The sequence below is a fragment of the Colobus angolensis genome, unplaced genomic scaffold, assembly GCF_000951035.1.
Source record: "Colobus angolensis palliatus isolate OR3802 unplaced genomic scaffold, Cang.pa_1.0 Scaffold83, whole genome shotgun sequence".
NCBI classification, from domain to species: Eukaryota; Metazoa; Chordata; class Mammalia; order Primates; family Cercopithecidae; genus Colobus; species Colobus angolensis.
Window position 1 is genome coordinate 3,972,073 of NW_012122154.1, and position 19,269 is coordinate 3,991,341.

The following is a 19,269-nucleotide window of genomic DNA, read 5'->3' on the forward strand; positions in this document are numbered from 1 at the left end:
CTGGGCCACTGCAGAGAAACTCCCCTATAGATGCCTACCTTTCTCTTGCTGGCTTAACCAAAGGGACAAGTACGTTTTAGAAGGAGGCCTTCCTTTAAGAGCCAAACTTGGGGCCGGGTGTGGTGGCTCACGCCTGTAATCCCAGCACTTTGGGAGGCTTAGGCGGGCTGATCACAAGGTCAGGAGATCGAGACCAACCTGGCTAACATGGTGAAACCCCGTCTCTACTAAAAATACAAAACAATTAGCCAGGTGTGGTGGTGGGTGCCTGTAGTCCCTGCTACTTGGGAGGCTGAGGTAGGAGAATGGCGTGAACCCTGGAGGCGGAGCTTGCAGTAAGCCGAGATCGCACCACTGCACTCCAGCCTGGGTGACAGAGTGAGACTCTTGTCTCAAAAAAAAAAGAAAGAGCCAAACTCCTCCCACTAAGAAGAAAAGAAGTTGAGGCAGTCTAACTCTAACCCTGAATTTTGATAAAGCAGATGGGAGACTGAAAGCAGCTATGGGGCAGGAAGGAGTATGATAAGCATACCTCCCCACCCGCCAGACTTAGCACACACCTAGGGAGCCCCACATAAGTAGTAGCTGCTAATCCAACTCAACTGTGTGTGGATGGGAAGAAGAAAGCAAGGACATGTGTAAACACACCCACAGCATTGACATAAGCGTTCAATCAATGTCCATATACTCTCTTTCTCTCCTACTTTAAGCCTGTAAGAAGCCATGGTGGGAGGCGACACCATATCCCAGTCTTCCCCTTCCCCAAAGTTGGAAAGGAAGAGACAGTGAGACAGGAGCTACTTGGCTTCCTATAAATTGTTTTGTCCTTCCTCACAGCTGCAATCAGAAGCTAAGGGCTCCCGCAGGCCTTGTTCTGATCTGCTGCAGGCGATGGAGGGTTTTTGAAACGGAGAGGACTTGGCTGCGGCCCCGTTTCAGCTGCCGTTGGGGCTGGCTAATGGGCTCATTCGGGAAGACCCCCGCCTGCCACATTAAAAGAGTCCCCCACCGACCCCCGCCCCAGTCCCAACCCAATTAATAAATGGGGGCTCCCACTTTATGGCTCTGGGAGCAGGAATCAGAGATATATAAATGATCCCTAGGGAGGGACAGAAAAAGGCCTTCCAAGAATGAAGCCAGAGAATTGTGCATCCACAGGCATATGCTGCCACAGGGTAGTCATATCCCATTTTCAAAGCATTAAAGGGGAAGAAACTGGCAAAAATACTATTTTCTTTCCCAGATCCAGAGTAGGATAGCATTCTTGAAGTCTATGGGCACACCCTAGCAACAGACTCCCTCTTGCCTGGTTCTTCAACCTGAAAAGGGCAGGGTGCATGCAGGTTATCGTCTGGACACATAGTGCATGCTCCATTATTCTCCAGGGACAGTGCCCCCTCCTAGACTCCACAATACTGAACACTGACACATCCTATCAATTGGTAAATAAAACACTTCCTACTTAAAAACAAAGCAGTTCCCTCTTACCAAGCTTTCATCACCACCAACAGCACAAATGTGTCCTGGGATCATCATCCTGAGGCTTTTATCCCTCTCTTCACATCCAAGCTGTGACCAAGCCTCGCTAATTCCTATGGACCCACTTCCTTTCCTCTGATTCTCCTCGTCTTACTCTAGTGTAAACTCTCAGTGCTTCATGTCTTGGCAAGAACAATAATATTCTAGTGAACTTTTCTGCTTCCTTGACCAAGTACTGCTACAAAAGTCCTCAATGTGATTTTCATCTCATCATGCTCTGTTTCCTGCTACTGCTTAACAAATCAAATTCCTCATTGAACCCAATGAGATTGCTCCTCCAACTTCATTTCCTAATACTCCTTTCCTGTACCATTCTGGTCAGCCAATTCACAGCCTCTGCACAAAACATACATGAGCCCTGTTCTATGAGATTCTTCCCACTGCTCACCTTCCTCTTCTGTTCTATGTCCCTTATCTTCTTTATTTTCAAATAATTGTTTCTGAATAACTCCACTTTTTCTGATTATTTCTTTGGTTTGGTTTCCTCTTATTATAACAGTTTTATATTATAACCTGCATTGATATGTTGACTTACAAATACAGATTCCCCACTCTCCACCAGCTGTAAGACTGACCTCTCTCACAAGACCCAGAAGCTTCCTGAAGGTGGGACCCTCCCCCAGTCTTCTTCCTCAGAGGTTGTCCTGTCTGTACTCAGGATATGTCTCTGCTAATGATATTAATGCTCCCCACAAAGCAGCCCTCATGGTATAACTATTGGGATATTATATCAAACAACCACAAGGAACACAATCTTATTCTGTCAATTTTCAAATTGCCACCTGCCTTGAACTTGGCACTGAATCTCCCCAGGATTACAAATTCAGTTTCATGACTTCAAAGTGTTACAAAACAAAAGAAAAAATAAGTACAGTCACCAAAGGAATTTATCTCTTTCATTCATGGTATATAAATACTATTCTCTCTGAAGACATCTTAGGATGAGAAGCTCCATTTTGTTTCCTTTTTGTACGATTAATCCCTCATTCTCAGGTCATGACTTGATTTTCCAAAATGAAAATCAATTCCAGAGCCAAGAGTAATCTTGGTCCCTGGTCCCTGTCAGTCCTATCTCTTATCAACATGTTTTAGAAGGTCTCTAGGAATGGTAAGTTATTTGTGAGTCTCTTTCAACAGTTTGGTAAATACTTCCTTAGATTAACCTCACTCTCAAATGCTGACTCTTTACTTCCTCTAGTTTAGCCCTGTGCGGTTAGACAGGAAAACGTGGTCTACCACTCCCCTTTATCGCCTACATATTGCTAGGATAACGGCCTTTTTTATTTTTTTGAGATGGAGTCTTGCTCTGTCGCCCAGGCTGGAGTGAAGTGGCGCAATCTTCGCTCACTGCAACCTCCGCCTCCTGGGTTCAAGCGAATTCTCCTGCCTGCCTCTTGAGTAGCTGGGACTACAGGCTTGCACCACCACGGCCGACTAATTTTTTGTATTTTTAGTAGAGACGGGGTGTCACCATGTTAGCCAGGATGGTCTCAATCTCCTGACCTTGTGATCTGCCCATCTTGGCCTCCCAAAGTGCTGGGATTACAGGCATGAGCCACTGCACCCAGCTGGCTGAGGTTTGCCTTTTATTAATTCTATCCCTTAGTCTCAAGGTGCTCATTAATCAAGATAAAAACAAAGCACTTAGCGCAGTGCCTGATACATAGCAGGTACCCAACAATGTTAGTTCCCTTTCTCTGCCTTCTTTCTCACAACACTATACAGGTTCCTCAGCCTTTCTGGCCCTTTTTTACTGGTTAAAGATGGCACTGAACTAAACAAACTAATGTTCTTTTGTAGCTCTAACATTCTGTGACTCTAATTCACATACTCTCGTTTGTTCTTCTATGCACTGCCATCATTTGGATCTAAAATGAGTGGCAGAGGAATACTACTAGTCTTCAGGTTGACTTAGCGTACCTAAAACCACTTGGAAGAGTTTTGAAACTCAAACAATACCAGTAACTTTAATGTGATGCATCCATGTCATTCCTCCTTATTCCTGAATTACTCTCTTGAACTATGTAGACAACAGTGTTAAGTAAATGTCCTTATATATTGCTTAACATATTTGCCCATCTTTTCTAGTTTCCCTACAGAAAATGTCTTAATAGTATCCTAGGGGTTCTTGGCCCATCCTGCAACCCTAAATGTAAGACTACATTAATCAAGGGGAATTCTTTACTCAGTAGTAGTGCTTTAATGGGGTCTTCCTGAAATGAATTGTGAATCTCTAAGAAAATTATCCTATAAATTTCACTAGCCCAACCATAATTTTTCCTTCCTTCCCATATCCCTATCTCTTCTTTATAAGCAATTATACCCAAGCTGGGCGCGGTGGCTCACACCTGTAATTCCAGCACTTTGGGAGGCCGAGGCAGGTGAATCACAAGGTCAGGAGTGCAAGACCAGCCTGGCCAGCATGGTGAAACCCTATGTCTACTAAAAATACAAAAAATTAGCTGGGCATGGTGGCACGCACCTGTAATCCCCGCTACTCCAGAGGCTGAGGCAGGAGAATTGCTTGAACCCGGGAGGTGGAGGTTGCAGTGAGCCGAGATTGCACCACTGCACTCCAACCTGGGCAAGAAGAGCAAGTTCGTCTCAAAAATAAATAAATCAGTAAAAATAAGCAATTATATCCCAAGTCTCTTTTCGCAGCCCAGCTACCAGACTCTTCTAGTTCTCCCTTCTTACCCTTATTTCCACTTCTTATATTGCTTCATTTTCTGAGACTTTTGGTCCCCTAACAGAAATTATAAATATTAACACTAGTATAAGACCAAACTAAAAAGTTCCAGACTTCAAAAAAGGGACCAGGCTACTAAGCTTTCTCTAGGTCTTTCAATTCAGCCTGTTTTCTCCAGGGCCGAATGCATTCAAAATTGCATTAGCCTTGGTGAGGAGGGTCGTCTACAAGCTGATCCTTACAAGGTGTAAGGTGTTCCTTACAAGGGTGTCCCTCATTAGGCACTGTTGTAGTTCTGAGACTCAGGAGGGAGAAGGATCCCCTCCTAGAGACAGTTCATCAGATAGGCCCCTTAGGTAGAGAAAAGACATCCTCCAAGACTCAGGCTTTGTTCTTTACTTAGCTCTGACTGCTATATCGTGGACTTCTTAAAGGTTTCTTCATGCTGCCTGCCTCAGGGTTGGTTAGGCCTGGATAAAATGCCCTTCATTTCTTCAGAGCTATCAATACTATCTGTAGTTTACAACCATGCCAGAGCAAGATATCAAAAAGTCCATCCATTTACAGGTCCTAGGGAACCTGGGTCTAAGTGAATTTACTTCATGGCTATACCTTCTTATTCCAGAGAAGTATGCTGTAGCTGAAGGATGCAAATTAAGAATGCTCCACTAACAAACTACCCACTTAGAGGGTATGAAAAACAAACTCAGAATCAGCCTCTTTCTCTCAGCCTTGGAGTACTACTTTTTGAGATAAGAGATACGAGAGAAATCCAGTGGTCAAAGTGTTTTGGCACCCCAGTGATTAATCATCAGGACATTAAAGCAACCCTTATCTGCTTTCTCTTAGATACCAGAGAGCCCTCTTCTCACCAAGCTTTACTTCCCACAGGCACCATCTGCAAGTGAGCTTAGAAATGTCATCAGCAAAAGCAACAATCTCAGGATATGGAAGAAGAGGATAAAAAGGTGAAGGCTGAAAGAGGGGAAGCAGGAAGACAGAAAGATGACTCCTTGCCTTTCCTGGCCAGGGTACAAAGGGTACAAAAGATTCGTACCTACATAACACGAATGAAAAGCTCCTTTCATAGCTCCTAGAAATAAGAAAGTATGGTTAGTTTGCTTTCTCCTTCACTTTCCACTGCAGTAGGTTAAGGATCCAGACAGACATTTGTGTTCTGAATTGACTCTTATTACCTTTCAAAACTATGAAATAGCAGTAACTCTAAATACCTGGTAGGGTTAAGCAATCAATACTGATGGTAGGCCTAAAATATTCCAGTTGAATGGTGAGTGGGAAGAAAGAGAAACAGGAAAAAAAGTGGGTGAATAGGAGATGGAGAGACCGTTGCGTACAGTAAGGAGTACCACCAGTAATTCCTTCAGGTGTCGTACTCCTCCAAAGTCTTTCAACTCTGGCTTGGAGTAATCTACTTGAGAGAATTCCTAAAGTTAGGAACACTGGAGGTGTTCCTACAGATGAGAACTGTCACACCTGGACAGTAAAATTAACCAAAGTGTCCAGGAATGCTCACCTTGCCTCTCAGGACAACCAGAAGACTCAGCAGTTCCACCTCTCCCTTGGAATGGTTGAGTGCTTCCTCCCTTGAGGAATTCCCCATTCCCATTACACTTAGCACTTCTGGATGATTAGGATATGAAAAGTCACTCAATAGTTAAAAAACAGTCAAGCTATGAGGCAATCTTTAATAACAACGGAAATCCCAAGAGCAGCACCAAGAGCATTAACTGTTTACTTCTTTAAGGCATTAACCATACAGTTAAGGATGCCTATCTAGGAAAGGACAGTGCCTAAGAAATTGAGGTACTGAACAGCATGGTTTCTGGTTAGAAATGGCCTTGGGTATGACAGAAAAATCTAGGTTAGTAAGGTCCTCAACCTTTAGGCCTAGAATTGAAAAGACACTGCTTCAATGTTCACTGCTATGAAGTGAAAACAGTATTTTCTAGTAGGTTGAAGTTTACACCCCAATCATGAACTTGCAACCAGGAACACATAATTCCAGAAATTGGAACAATCTTGAGCTCTCCATTCTCCTTCTAAGATGTGACTTAGCCCACAGGCAAGGGAACACCACTTAAACTTTTGAGGATTCATAAACAGGTTAGCAACTCTCATCATCACCAGTTTTTGAATTCAACTTCCTTCTAACTTCCCTTGCTCTGGTGTATCCTTTAACCTTCTTGTATGACTTGTTCAACCCATTTACAACTTCAGATACCTATCGCCCCTCTTTCTTTCTTCTAGTGGACTTTATCTGCCCTCTGCCTATTTGTCATAACTAGCAGGATTGCAGTACATACCACAGGGGCAAATTTATCCTGCGTTCTAAGCCATGAAAGAGAAGGGGAAGCAATTCTGTCTTCAGGTGGAGATGGGAAAGATTTTGGAAACAATAGGGACTTTAACTTTTAAACAATTTTTTGTTTCACTTTCTGGATTGGCAACGCATTGGGAAACTCAACAGAGGCAGGTACACTAATCCCCATGCTGACTCTGCATGTAACAACATGGGAACTGGGGTGGGGTGGGTGGTGAAGAGTCTGGTTTAAGACTATCCTTTGAGTCTAAACAGCCTCTTACCAACTTCCCTTGATGACAGTTGAGCTCAAACCCACTTACCTCTCCTGTCAGGAGGAGTCAGGGTATATGAAGCTCAACTCTTTTGATGGTTTGGTACCATTATTTGCATAACTTTTCTACTTTTTTTTAAAAAATCACATTTTATGGTTTTTCCCAACTCATTTTTTATTCTCTAGTTCCTAGTTTAGCGTTTTCAGGTACCTCTTCAAATCCTGATAACTTTCTGCTGGGAGGGGGAGTTTGAGTCTATAACGATTCTGAGACAGAGAACCCCTAAGATAAAGTGGAGGAAAAATGTCCATTATACATGATTAGATATGCTCAGGGGGTACAGATTAAGAAGTAAATGCAATGGAGCAAAAGTGGTATAGTAACAGGAAATATTTAATTTTCCAATCTCCACTTTCCATCTTTATAAACTGAAAGAAAAAAATGTAATATATTACAAAATACCTGTACATAGACAAGATACACCCAATGGGGGTCAAAAACAAGAGAGAGAAAGGAATACAGTGTCAGGAACCTAAATCAGGGAGAATGAGGTGGCAACTGACACTTTTCTGATGCAGCATTCTCTCTCAAAACCTGCTGGTAACCATTTTAGCACGGTAACTATATATGCATATTATATATACACACACACATACAAGTGGTTGGGTGATGTCTATGGCATAAGCTAATAGAAGTTCTACTTGCAAATTTGTGCTAACTGCCCTGCTTTAAACGTATAGATTTGATGTTGCTTTCAAATATTTATCGTTCCTATGGACAGTTGAAGAAAAAACTAAGGAAACTGGATCAAGTATATTTGTTTTCAAAACCACAAAAATGATCACAGTCAAACCAGTTTTGCCTCCCACTCATGAACAGAATCAGATTTCTCATCTGTTCAAAATAATGTATTTAATAGACTTAATATCTCTCATTGTACAATAATTAAAACAAAACGAAAACCACTTTTGAATGGAATTAATTGGGTTTGTAATTTTCAAATAGTCAAGTTGAAATTCTGCCAAACCTTTACTTCCATCATGTTTATAGATAACATAACTGAAAAATTAACAAATACCTTTTCTTCCTCCATACAGATTCCAGGATATTTAAATAAGTTTTTTTTTTCCTCTGCTTTTAGAAATAGTCAAAACTACCAAACTTTGTTTTCATTTTAAAAGACTCCCAAAATGGGGGTGGGGGTGAGATGGGATCATACATACACATACACTCACACATACACTCACCCCCTTCCCTAGTAGGGATGAGGGAATGGAGGCTTAAGTATATTATTTGGGATATTTGGCATAATTAAAAAATAAGAGGTGGGAGAGGGGAGGGAAAAACATTATTGATGACTGCTGATAACCAAAATACAATGAAAATATATAGATAATTTTATTCATATTTGATGGGAAACCAACTTTTTTTCATTGAACAGATACTTCTGAAAGTATCCCAGGCTCAAGTTCTTTAATAAAAAACAGGGAGTGGGGCCCAGTAACTCAAATTCAAATATTCTAAAATACAAAGGCCCATGTCTGAGGACTAAGAAGTCAACAGACAGAAGGTTCAGATGAACTTTAATGCAATTTACCAATAGCATGTCAGTAAGCCTAGTAAATCTAACTGGACACACTGGTATAAAAAAGCCATCAATGCCAAAATGGCTAGAAGGTTCTCTTTCCGAATCAGTGTTTGGCCCTGCAGGCAAGGCCAGATCAAAAACCAGAGAATAATAAAGAAATACACACACCGATATCTACCTATTTCTCATTAACAGGGGAAAACAGTCTTCAAGTATCTGAAGAGGGTTCTTCTTTCATTTCTTTAAAGTTTCTTTTTCTTTTTTCTTTTTTTTAAGTAATGCACCTTTCTCTTATAGATTTTATTTTTTAAAATAAGAACTTGGCATTGAAACATGAATTGAGTTTTGAAAACTACCCTCGAAGATGATGAAACATGTTTGCTTTTTCTTTGTAAAAGGGGGCTAACCTATGTTTCCTAAAGGTCTAAATCTGTGCAGATAAATTATATGACATGTATCTGTTTTTAAAACACTCTATATGCTGGTACTCACATAGAAATAGAAGCCAGAATGAGAAGCCTCCCAAATTATCCCACCCTGACAGCCTTTCCCTCTTTCATTTCCTGTTTATGATAAGGCAAAGTTCTTGCCTGGAAGCACAATTTAACCCCTTTTACCAAAACCAAATCCAAATCTCTTTGGAGGAAAATGCCTATAAGAACTGGCAGGGTACACATGCTGGGATGTGGACATGTCAATACTTTCTTCCTCGCAGTATGCTGTTTTAAAATTATTTTTTTAAAAAAGGTCAGGTATTGATGTATCTTCAGAAAAATACCCACCCTAAACTAGGTTACATTTCCATGTATCTTCAGGATTTGTTTTTCTCTTTGACAATATCACAATGCTCTGTTTGAAAGGTTTTTTTTTTTTTGACATAAAAATATATGTGTAAACAATATGCTAAATGCTGTTATTAGCCCTCTAGGTATGGAGGCATCATCTCTAACCACAGCTCAGCAGCAATGTCCAAGCTGTCCACACTTACAAATCAACTTCCCCATCAGAACATGGCTTAAAAAACAAAACATTTTAGAATTGAAGAGTTACAGAGAACAATGTAGGAGTCTGAATTTCCTTTCCTTTATTTCAAAAGAAGTAAAGAATTATCCCAGGTTCTTGGGCATCTCAACGATTTTTTCCAAACAAATGCCTCAAAGAGAGAGAGAAATAGCGACAGCGAGAATGAGCAAGCAAGCGAGAGAGCGAGCGTGAAAGAGAGAGAGAGAGAGCATATGTGGGCAAAAAAGGAAAGAGATTGGGTAAAGTCTACCTACTTGCCCAAGAATGCCACTTTCTACAACCTGCTTTACGTGCAGGGAGAAGGGCATATCTTTTGTCAAAGAGGAGTAAACTTTAAGGATGAGTAATTTATTTGGAAAAAAAGTATGTTCAAGATGCTCAATGGGGAAAAAGTGTTCACTTAAAAGCAAAATGTGAGATGGTGGAGAGGAAAGAAACATTTATTTAAATCATCCAGGCCACTCTGTTTCCCTTATAGCAAAAGCCTAAGCGCAGCTCAAATTTTGTGAACACTATTCTCTTTAAAGGAAAAAAACCCAAAACACCTAAATTAAAATTCTAAAGAAAGAAACCACACACAACCCCCCACCCCAAAACTTTAAAAATCAAAGAGCCTCTCCTGAGCCATCTCAAAACTGAAACTGTTCTTTCTCTCTTCTGATCAGTAAGTGCAGGCAATGAACTAATAAAACATTTACTTTTCAATGTAATGATCCTCTCCATATTCTCTACTTGTATCTACTAAGGTAGAGTTGAAGTAAATGTTCTGGCTATAGCCCATCCAGGGGGAAATAGTGCCAACATCATTATTTCATAAGTCGCCTGCTAGTAGCAAGTGAGCAAGGAATACAACGGACAGCTTTGCAGTAGCCAAATGCAGATGATTACCTCGCTCTGGCAAATGATTTCATTAAAGATTCAGAGAACTGGATGGAAGGATGGATAGGGAAGGAATCTTTCAGGACACTGAAGTCTCTGGGTTAGTAAGGAACTCCTCTCCCTCTTCCCCCTCTTGGTGGGACTCTCGTAGGCCCCCGATAGAGTTTTCCATAAGCAGAAGACTGAGTTGGGCCCCCCCAGTGAAGGCCTGCTCCTGAGCTGCTGGCCCCAGTGGTTCCTGGCCCCAGCTCCCCATAGTTTTGCAATTTGGTCTCTGCATGTACCACAGAATTGCTGCTTCCCTCAGCCTTCAGGAATGGTTGCCCGACCACCGGGTGTAACGCTAAGGGAACCCTGGCAAAACGGAGGTCCTGGTCCCCTGGAAACTGCACTGACCCTGTGCCCTGGTAACTGCTGGACTCCCCAAGGTGGCTCACAGAGCCTGAGAAGGTCCTGTTCTTCACCAGGGTCTGGACCAAGGATTCTGTCAAGGCTGGACCAGAGTTTCGTTCATCAGTGTCAATGGAACTGAACCCTGTTTCAGGCCCATCAGTGTTTCCGTAAGTCCTGTTTGGATGGGGTCGGGTGGAGTACTCCATTGGTCTCAAGGCCTGGTGCTCATGTGGCAGGTGGCCAGGAGGCTCTGCTTCAGGCTGGGATAAAAGTTGCAGCAAGGCGGCTGTCACGGCTGGGTTCAACTCCTGGGGGGCGCTGGAAAGATCGCCTTCAACCAGAGGGGGTGGAGGTGGCGGCGGTGGAGGTCCGGGGGGCTCAGGGGGCCTCTTCTCTGGTGGAAGAATGTGAGGAGGACATGCTGTGGAAGGGTTACTTCTTTTAAACACCATCTTAAAAAGCACATGTGATTATAAACACAAACACACACACTGCGCAACATAAACAAATATCAATATAAGTAACCAGATATATAAAGAATAAAATCTTGGGATCAGGAAATTGCAATTATAAATAAATCAAGTGATTAAAAGTAAAACAGTTGCATTCTGGATCTAACAGCTAGTGTAAAAATATCATATGTTTCAAATGATTATCCTGATTTTTATCTGAGATTTCCTCCACTTCCTTCCTTTAAAGAACTAATATGTAGGCTGCTGGTAGACTCCCTGCCCCTTTTTGCTGTTAGATGGAAACATTAAAACAAAGCAGAAGGAAGGAAGATAAGAGGGAACAATATACATGCTGTGGTCACATTTCTAGGACATAATCTTGCTGTACAACAGAGACCCTGTGTGGACTTGGCTAACACATTTTACAGAATGTTTGATCACATAGGTTAACCTGAAATAAAACTTAAAGAATATACAGGAGAGATAAAATAAAGTAAAAAGTTTTCATTACTGTCATGTATAAAAATACACTTGCTTCTCCAAACTTTAGTCACTTCTCCCCAAAATCATAGTCTGAAAGGATTTTAACTACCATATTATCATTCAGCTTCCCATGTTACAGTAATTTTAAAGACTAAAGTAATTTCTATCTTAATTTTCTATTTTGTTTTCCTACCTACTGCATTTTTTTTCCATGCTATGAAAAAAAAAAAAAATCACTATAGCAGTGTCATGCAGAATGAACTGTTGATAAACATCTGTTTATCTTGGAGACAGTGACAAGAACTGAGAATTTAGAAATGTATTAAATTCATACTATAATCTGTCTTTACAAAGATCTTTTGTCTTTCTTGAACTACTTCCCCAGACTTTCTTTCTTCCACTGCTGCATAAATGTGCTTAAGTATGATAAACATTGTCTGACAATGAACTCCTGCCAAGGCAGGAGAGGACCGATGTAACATGGTATGAGTTTCAGGACACAGAAAACCACTGAGACAGAAGTATGGTCGGAACAATGCCTTTAGAAAATTGAGCGTCATCCTGCTGAAGAAAAGATTTAATGTTTTGGGATAGCTTCCAAATGACCGATTTTTCTTTTCCCTATGGAAGCATATTTTAAAATATACATATATAGTCATTCTTCCATTATCTAAGCTGTGATGTAAAGTCATTACTCAAAGCAAGCCAAAAACAATTTTTAGTTATAATTAGATATTTCTGTAGCACATTTACCTTAATTATATTCTGCAAAGACAATCAGTAAATAAGTTCGTATTCCCTTAGTATGCAGATGAAAGCACTCTGAAAACGCTACATAATTGTAAGGTCGTATAGTACAAAAGATGGTCAAGTGCTACATGTAACATCCAAGCAAGGTGACCAACAGTCCCAGTTTGTCTGGGACTGAGGGGGTTTTCCAGGTTGTCAGTGTTCAGCTTTAAAACTGGGACAGTTCAGGAATGAACTGGTGACCCTATGTATAGTACCCACACAAGTTACTTGCTGACTGATTGGCTGGTTGACAGGGTGGCAGGGGAAAACGAATTTAAGGACAAAAAATTAGCCATGGAAAATTTTGAACATGGAGAACAGACATGCTGAAAAAGGAGGGCTAACTGTACTACAAGTAATGATAGATTTCAGAGCCTTTTGCTTTCAACACTCTCTATATAAGGACATCACTGTACCAGTATTTTTTGAGACGGAGTCTGGCTCTGTCGCCCAGGCTGGAGTGTAGTGGCTGGATCTCAGCTCACTGCAAGCTCCCACTGCAAGCTCCACCTCCCGGGCTTACCCCATTCTCCTGCCTCAGCCTCCCGAGTAGCTGGGACTACAGGCGCCCGCCACGTCGCCCGGCTAGTTTTTTGTATTTTTAGAGACGGGGGTTCACCGTGTTAGCCTGTATTGTCTCGATCTCCTGACATCATGATCCGCCCATCTCGGCCTCCCAAAGTGCTGGGATTACAGGCTTGAGCCACCGCGCCTGGCCTGTATTTTTAAAAGTATTTCTGGACTACACATAAAATGGAACATGAGGTTTTTTTAATACTGAGGTCAAATAACTTAAAAATGTATAACTGTAAAAATGAGATAATCTAAACTTACATTCTTCCAGCTACGCCATTTTTTTGTATTCAAACTCTGCCTTTTATGTAAATAGCCTAAATATGTTTCAACAGAACTAACTCTTGAGGTCAAATTCTTTCATATGTATAAAATAAAAATTCGATACCAAGGTAGCAAAGGCTGGGCATGGTGGCTCATGCCTGCAATCCCAGCACTTTGCGAGAACAAGGAAGGCAGATCACTTGAGGTCAGGAGTTAGAGACCAGCCTGGCCAACAAGGTGAAACCCCGTCTCTACTAAAAATACAAAAAAATAAGCCAGGCCTGGTGTCATATGCCTGTAATCCCAGCTACTTGGGAGGCTGAGGCAGGAGAATCGCTTGAACCTGGGAGGTAGGGTTTGCAGTGAGCTGAGATCACGCCACTACACTCCAGCCTGGGTGACAGAGCGAGACTCCATCTCAAAAAAAAAAAAAAAAAAAAAAACTTATTAAAGTAAGCCTAATAAAACTTCTTAAAGGAATTAAAAATAAAATATGAATTATAAATCATATTGTTATCTTTAAAATATCAATGTTGTCAATCCTTAAAAGTACAGACTTTTGGCCAGACTGTGGTGGTTCACACCTGTAATTCTAGCACTTTGGCAGGCCAAGGCAGGTGGATCACCTGAGGTCGGCAGTTCAAGACCAGCCTGGTCAACACAGCGAAACCCCGTCTCTACTAAAAATACAAAAAATTAGCTGGGCGTGGTAGTGGGTGCCTGTAATTCCAGCTACTTGGGAGGCTGAGGCAGGAGAATTGCTTGAACCTGGGAGGCAGAGGTTGCAGTGCACCATGATCGCGCCATTGCACTCCCGCCTGGGCGACAGAGAGAAACTCTGTCTCAAAACAGACAAACAGAAAAAAGTACACACTTTTAGGATTGACAACAATAAGGATGTATTATTGAAATGTAAAAATAAATTTAAAACTTCAGGCCGGGGGTAGTGGCTCAAGCCTGTAATCCCAGCACTATGGGAGGCCGAGGCGGGCAGATCACCTGAGGTTGGGAGTTCGAGACCAGCCTGGTTAACATGGTAAAACCTCGTTTCCACTAAATATACAAAATCAACTCAGCGTGGAGGTGCATGCCTGTAATCCCAGCTACTCGGGAGGCTGAGGCAGGAGAATCGTTTGAACCCAGGAGGCAGAGGTTGCAGTGAGCCAAGATCATGCCATTTTACTTCAGCCTGGGCAACAGAGTAAGACTCTGCCTCCAAAAACAAAAACAAAAACTTCATTTTACTCATTTGATTTCAACTAATCACCCTTCCCAGTAAGTACAGAATAGCAAAACAGCAGTCAAATTAATAGGCTGTCACTTTCTCTGGCTTATACAGTCTGCCCTCTGGTGGAAGTGCTAATTAACAGTGAAAGGGCCAAATAGAGATAGCAGGTGAGAAACAAGACCAAGTGAGCCACTGTAGAGGCACCAACTGAATAATCCAGGGGTGACTGCAATAATTAGTTATGACTTTCCTCTGCAAAGTAAATACAACAATTTCTGGCCATAGGCCAGGCCTTAAAATATATACTTTCTGTACTATCTCATATGAAATGTGAATGTAGGACCCTAAAGTTGAAGATTAGTATACCTCTTCAGCCCTCGAGCCTCTTCTTATTCCCCAATTCATGGGGTCTTCATGGGCAGTGAGAATTTCCAAGGAGTTAAAACACTTTCACATAAGTAAAGATTTTGCAAATACACTGTGAATCAGAATTTAAAAATTTAAACTGCTTTTTCCTCTAATAAATTGCACGCTATGGTCATGTGAGATTAAAGTATAACTTATCCCCATTTTCCTTTTTTTCTTTATAATATACTCACTTCCTGATCTGGGGTCCATTCAATTGCTGCTATTAGAAACAGATTTAAAGGAATTGTTCTTATACACTATTATTTTAGGGAAAAGAAATGTATAGTGTTAATTATCTACTTAGAAATATTCCCAAATTATTCTTCAGGAAATTAACAATGATATTTTATTAGGGTTTTCTTGATTGTATCTTCCAGGAAAGACTGGCATTCAGCATCCACTCCACTGGAGGTAAAGAAGTATAGTCTGATAATGGTTTGTTTGGAAGTCAGATTTCCAAGTGCTAGGACTAGCTGGCCACCACATACAGTTCAAGATGTGTGGTTCAAGATGCATCACTAGCTATGGCTGTGGTTTCTTTGGTTAGAACACAGGGGCTTTACTTACCTATCTCCTAGGAAGTGGAAAAACAATCAGTATAGGAAAGGAGCTTTGGGAAGCTCTGAGACTTAAATAAAAGAAGCCAAGCAAGAAATACATTACTTGGTGCTATGTTTTCCTGTAGACTAGGTTACAGAATAACTGAAACCAAGGCCACTGATGTGGGGGAAAAAAAAATGTTAAGATATTTTTAAGAGGGTATAAACAGCACCTGAGCTCAATGAGATTCATGACCGGTCTGTTTACCTGCTGCCTCCTCCTGCGGCATTGTGGGAGTTCTTCGGGGCCCCTGTGGCCCACTGTTCTTGTCACTGTTGTTTTCCTCCAGACTGCCTGCTGGCTCTTGGGTTTTCATCAACTGACTCAAGAGAACTGCCAAAATATTCTGCATGTCAGCTGGTGTGCTTGAAGCTTCAGGGGTCGTCTGTTCTGCTGAAGGCTGGATCACTGGGGCAGAGGGTGCTTCCTTCAAAGACTCCTCTGGGGCCATGGTCTCTGAGTCCTGCTGCTGGGAAGTAGCTTCCGTCAGGGCACTGATGGATTGATTCAGGGCTTCCAGCTGCTGCTGCATCTCTGGGTTGGAGTGGATGTTAAGCAGCTGTGCCATTTGAGGGATGCTCAGGTCGGTTTGGCTCTGCAGCAGGTTTAACAATACTGCCAATTCACTTTGATTCAGCTGTTGTGTGATGTCACCAAGGCCTGTGGAAAGACAGTGAAGCCAATATAAGAGGATGAGACAGGCCAAGGACCCTTTGGCTTCTTCAACTGGCAACAACAACTTACAATATCCAAAAAATGAAGTTTTCATTTTAAATGTCTCATTTTTCATGCCTTAAAATGTCATGACACAGTTTGTTATTCTTTATGTTTTCCCTTAAAAAATACAGGCACTAATAACTAAAACATCTCTGGATTATGCATAAAAGTGACTCCATTTTACCTGTATTTTTCAAGGTCTGTGATTTTTCAACCCTTACTGTACATCAGAATTACCAGGAGAGATTTTAAAATCTCTCCTATTCAGATGCCTCAGGACCCATCCTTAGATGGGCGTAATTGTTTTTAAAGCTTCCTGGATGATTTCAATGTATAGCCAGTATTGAGAACCATTGCTGTAAGTGAAGAGGGAAGGGAAAGTGAACCAGAAAAGAGTATCTTTTGTTCCGAAGAACTGGTCATAAAACAGAACTACTTTGTTGTAATAGTTCAATATGACATAGCTTCAGATACATTTAGATCAAAGTAAGTCTACAGAACAACATTCAGCTATTGTAATTTAACATGATTAGATTCTATGAAGGTCTTATTAAATCTAATATAAACAAGGCTCTAAATTATGTGTGTTAGAAAGTCATGGGTGAACTAACCTTAAATTAAATTTGGCTTACCTAATTCACTGATTTATGCCACACATTTAATTGAGATACAGTGTTCCATACATATTTCAAGAAAGGAAAATGATCCATTGTAGACTTTCTGGACCATATGTACAAAACTTGGTTAATCTCCTTCTCCCCATAATGAGGACATTAACCTCTGTCCTAATGGTTCACTGGACAAAAACTAAAACACAGACACACACACAGAATCCTTACACTTGACCTTCAAAACCTGCCAAATACGCTTAGTAAAAGCACAAAGGCCCCATTCTGGCACTGACCTATTGCATCCCCAGCCCCAGGCTCCACCTTGCCAGGAGCAGGCTGAGGTGGTGCTGGGCTGCTGCTCTTCACAGGCTCAGCGTTTGTCCCTGAGGTATTTTCTTTTCGAGAAGTTTTGGATGGAGGTGGCTCTTCCACTACCACACCGCTCTGTCGCTGACGTCGCCGTTTCTTACTCCACAACTCATGGCAATCTTGCCAGTGGGGGAGGCTGGAAAAAGACAAAGCAAAGGGGCAATATGTATGGGAATGCAGCAGTGAATGAATGGAGGAGCAAAGGATTAAAATGGGAAGGCAAAGACTGTGGGAAATGTCAAGAATAAGGAAAACAAAAGTAGGTAACAGCAGTGTAAAAGAAGTCATGGCAGATGGTAGTCTGAGGAAATAAAAGTACAAAAGTCCAAGAAAGTTATACAGTGAGAAAGGATGATCTTGCTAATACTAGGTACAGACCAGCTATATAAATTCCCATATAAATATTGTCTTTCCTTGGCATAACAAGAATAAAGGAGAACTGTATTGATCAAGTTTCAGTAGGGAATAAAGAGGACAGAAATGGCTGGCTTGTTAATGTATACAAAAGGTCAAGGAAAGGTGGTGACTTAAACCATGGAACCATGTATCATGATCAAAACATCTCTGTGCAAAATCAACTTATGTGTAATTTGGTTTGTGAGGACCACAGACTAGTTCTCTCCCCTTTCTGCCCACAGAATTTCCATGATTGGATATCAACCTGCTCATCTGTGGAGTTCAGCACTATGTATAACTTAGTACATTTTTCCAGACTTTCCCATACAACCAGACCAAGTAGATAAAATCTTACTACAAAAATCTCTCCATAATAGGAGTTCCCAAATTTCAGTAAAACCCTTATATATTTCAAGTCATATTCAATGTATCAATATTCCAATGTAATAAATGAATTTGGCTGGGCACGGTGGCTCACACCTGTAATCCCAGCACTTTGGGAGATAGAGGCAGGCGGATCATGAGGTCAGGAGTTCGAGACTAGCCTGGCAACATGGTAAAATCCTATCTCTACTAAAAATATAAAAATTAGCTAGGTGTGGTGTTGTGTGCCTGTTAATTCCAGCTACTAGGGTGACTGAGGCAGGAGGATTGCTTGAACCCGGGAGGTGGAGGCAGCAGTGAGCCGAGACCACACCACTGCACTCCAGCCTGGGCAACAGAACAAGAGTGTCTCAAAAATACATGAATTTGGACATTTCTTTGGAGCAATCAGATTTAGTTACTACCTACTCATGAATTAACATCCTATCCATTTTTAAGATATGCAGTCTTTCTTAAGGTAAGAAAATGACCCCCAAAATGTGACATTAAAGCTGTAATACTGTGACAAATTCAAAGCTAAAAGACTCTTTTTTTCCTTTTCTTTTGAGACAAAGTCTTGCTCTGTTGCCCAGGCTAGAGTGCAGTGGTGCAATCTCGGTTCACTGCAACCTCCTCCTCCCAGGTTCAAGCGATTCTCCTGCCTCAGTCTCCCTGAGTAGCTGGGACTACAAGTACATGCCACTACACTCGGCTAATTCTTTTATTTTTTAGTAGAGACGAGGTTTCACTATGTTGGCCAAACTGGTCTCGAACTCATGACCTCAGCTGATCTGCCTGCCTCAGCCTCCCAAAGTGCTAGGATTACAGGCGTGAGCAACTGTGTCAGGCCAGATAAAAGACTTTTTATGTGCTATAATGTGGGATATGAACCTATGAAGCTCCAAAACAATACACAGGCATTCATAAGATTTTAATGAAATAGAGACACATCACAATATCATATTTCTTTTATGTTACTTTAATTTTTTCAGATGGAGTATCACTCTATGGCCCAGGCAGGCACTGGCACAATCTCGGCTCACTGCAACCTCCACCTCCCGAGTTCAGGCGATTCTCCTCCCTCAGCCACCCAAGTAGCCAGGACTACAAGTGCACACCACCACATCTGGTTAATTTTTTGTATTTTTAGGAAAGATGGAGTTTTACCATGTTGGCCAGGCTCTCTTGAACTGCTGACCTCAGGTGATTCATCCACCTTGGCCTCCCAAAGTGCTAGGATTACCAGTAAAAGCGACCACGCCCGGACGAAAGATCTTATTTCTTTTTTTTTTTTTTTTTTGAGACGG

The 19,269-nt window shown here is 41.5% G+C and overlaps 1 protein-coding gene across 1 annotated transcript in view; it reads right to left on the reverse strand.

Moving 5' to 3' along the window:
• Window positions 1–7,198: 7,198 nt before the first annotated feature.
• The window catches only part of CDK12 (cyclin-dependent kinase 12), a 104,870-nt gene continuing 92,799 nt past the window's right edge, over window positions 7,199–19,269 (reverse strand). Inside the window, exons 10-12 of the mRNA XM_011929955.1 lie at window positions 17,128–17,339; window positions 15,714–16,166; window positions 7,199–11,100 (exon numbers count right to left, since the gene is read on the reverse strand). Of these exons, the coding sequence (XP_011785345.1) occupies window positions 10,415–11,100; window positions 15,714–16,166; window positions 17,128–17,339 (1,351 nt within the window). The 3' untranslated portion in view covers window positions 7,199–10,414. The remainder of the gene's footprint in view (window positions 11,101–15,713; window positions 16,167–17,127; window positions 17,340–19,269) is intronic.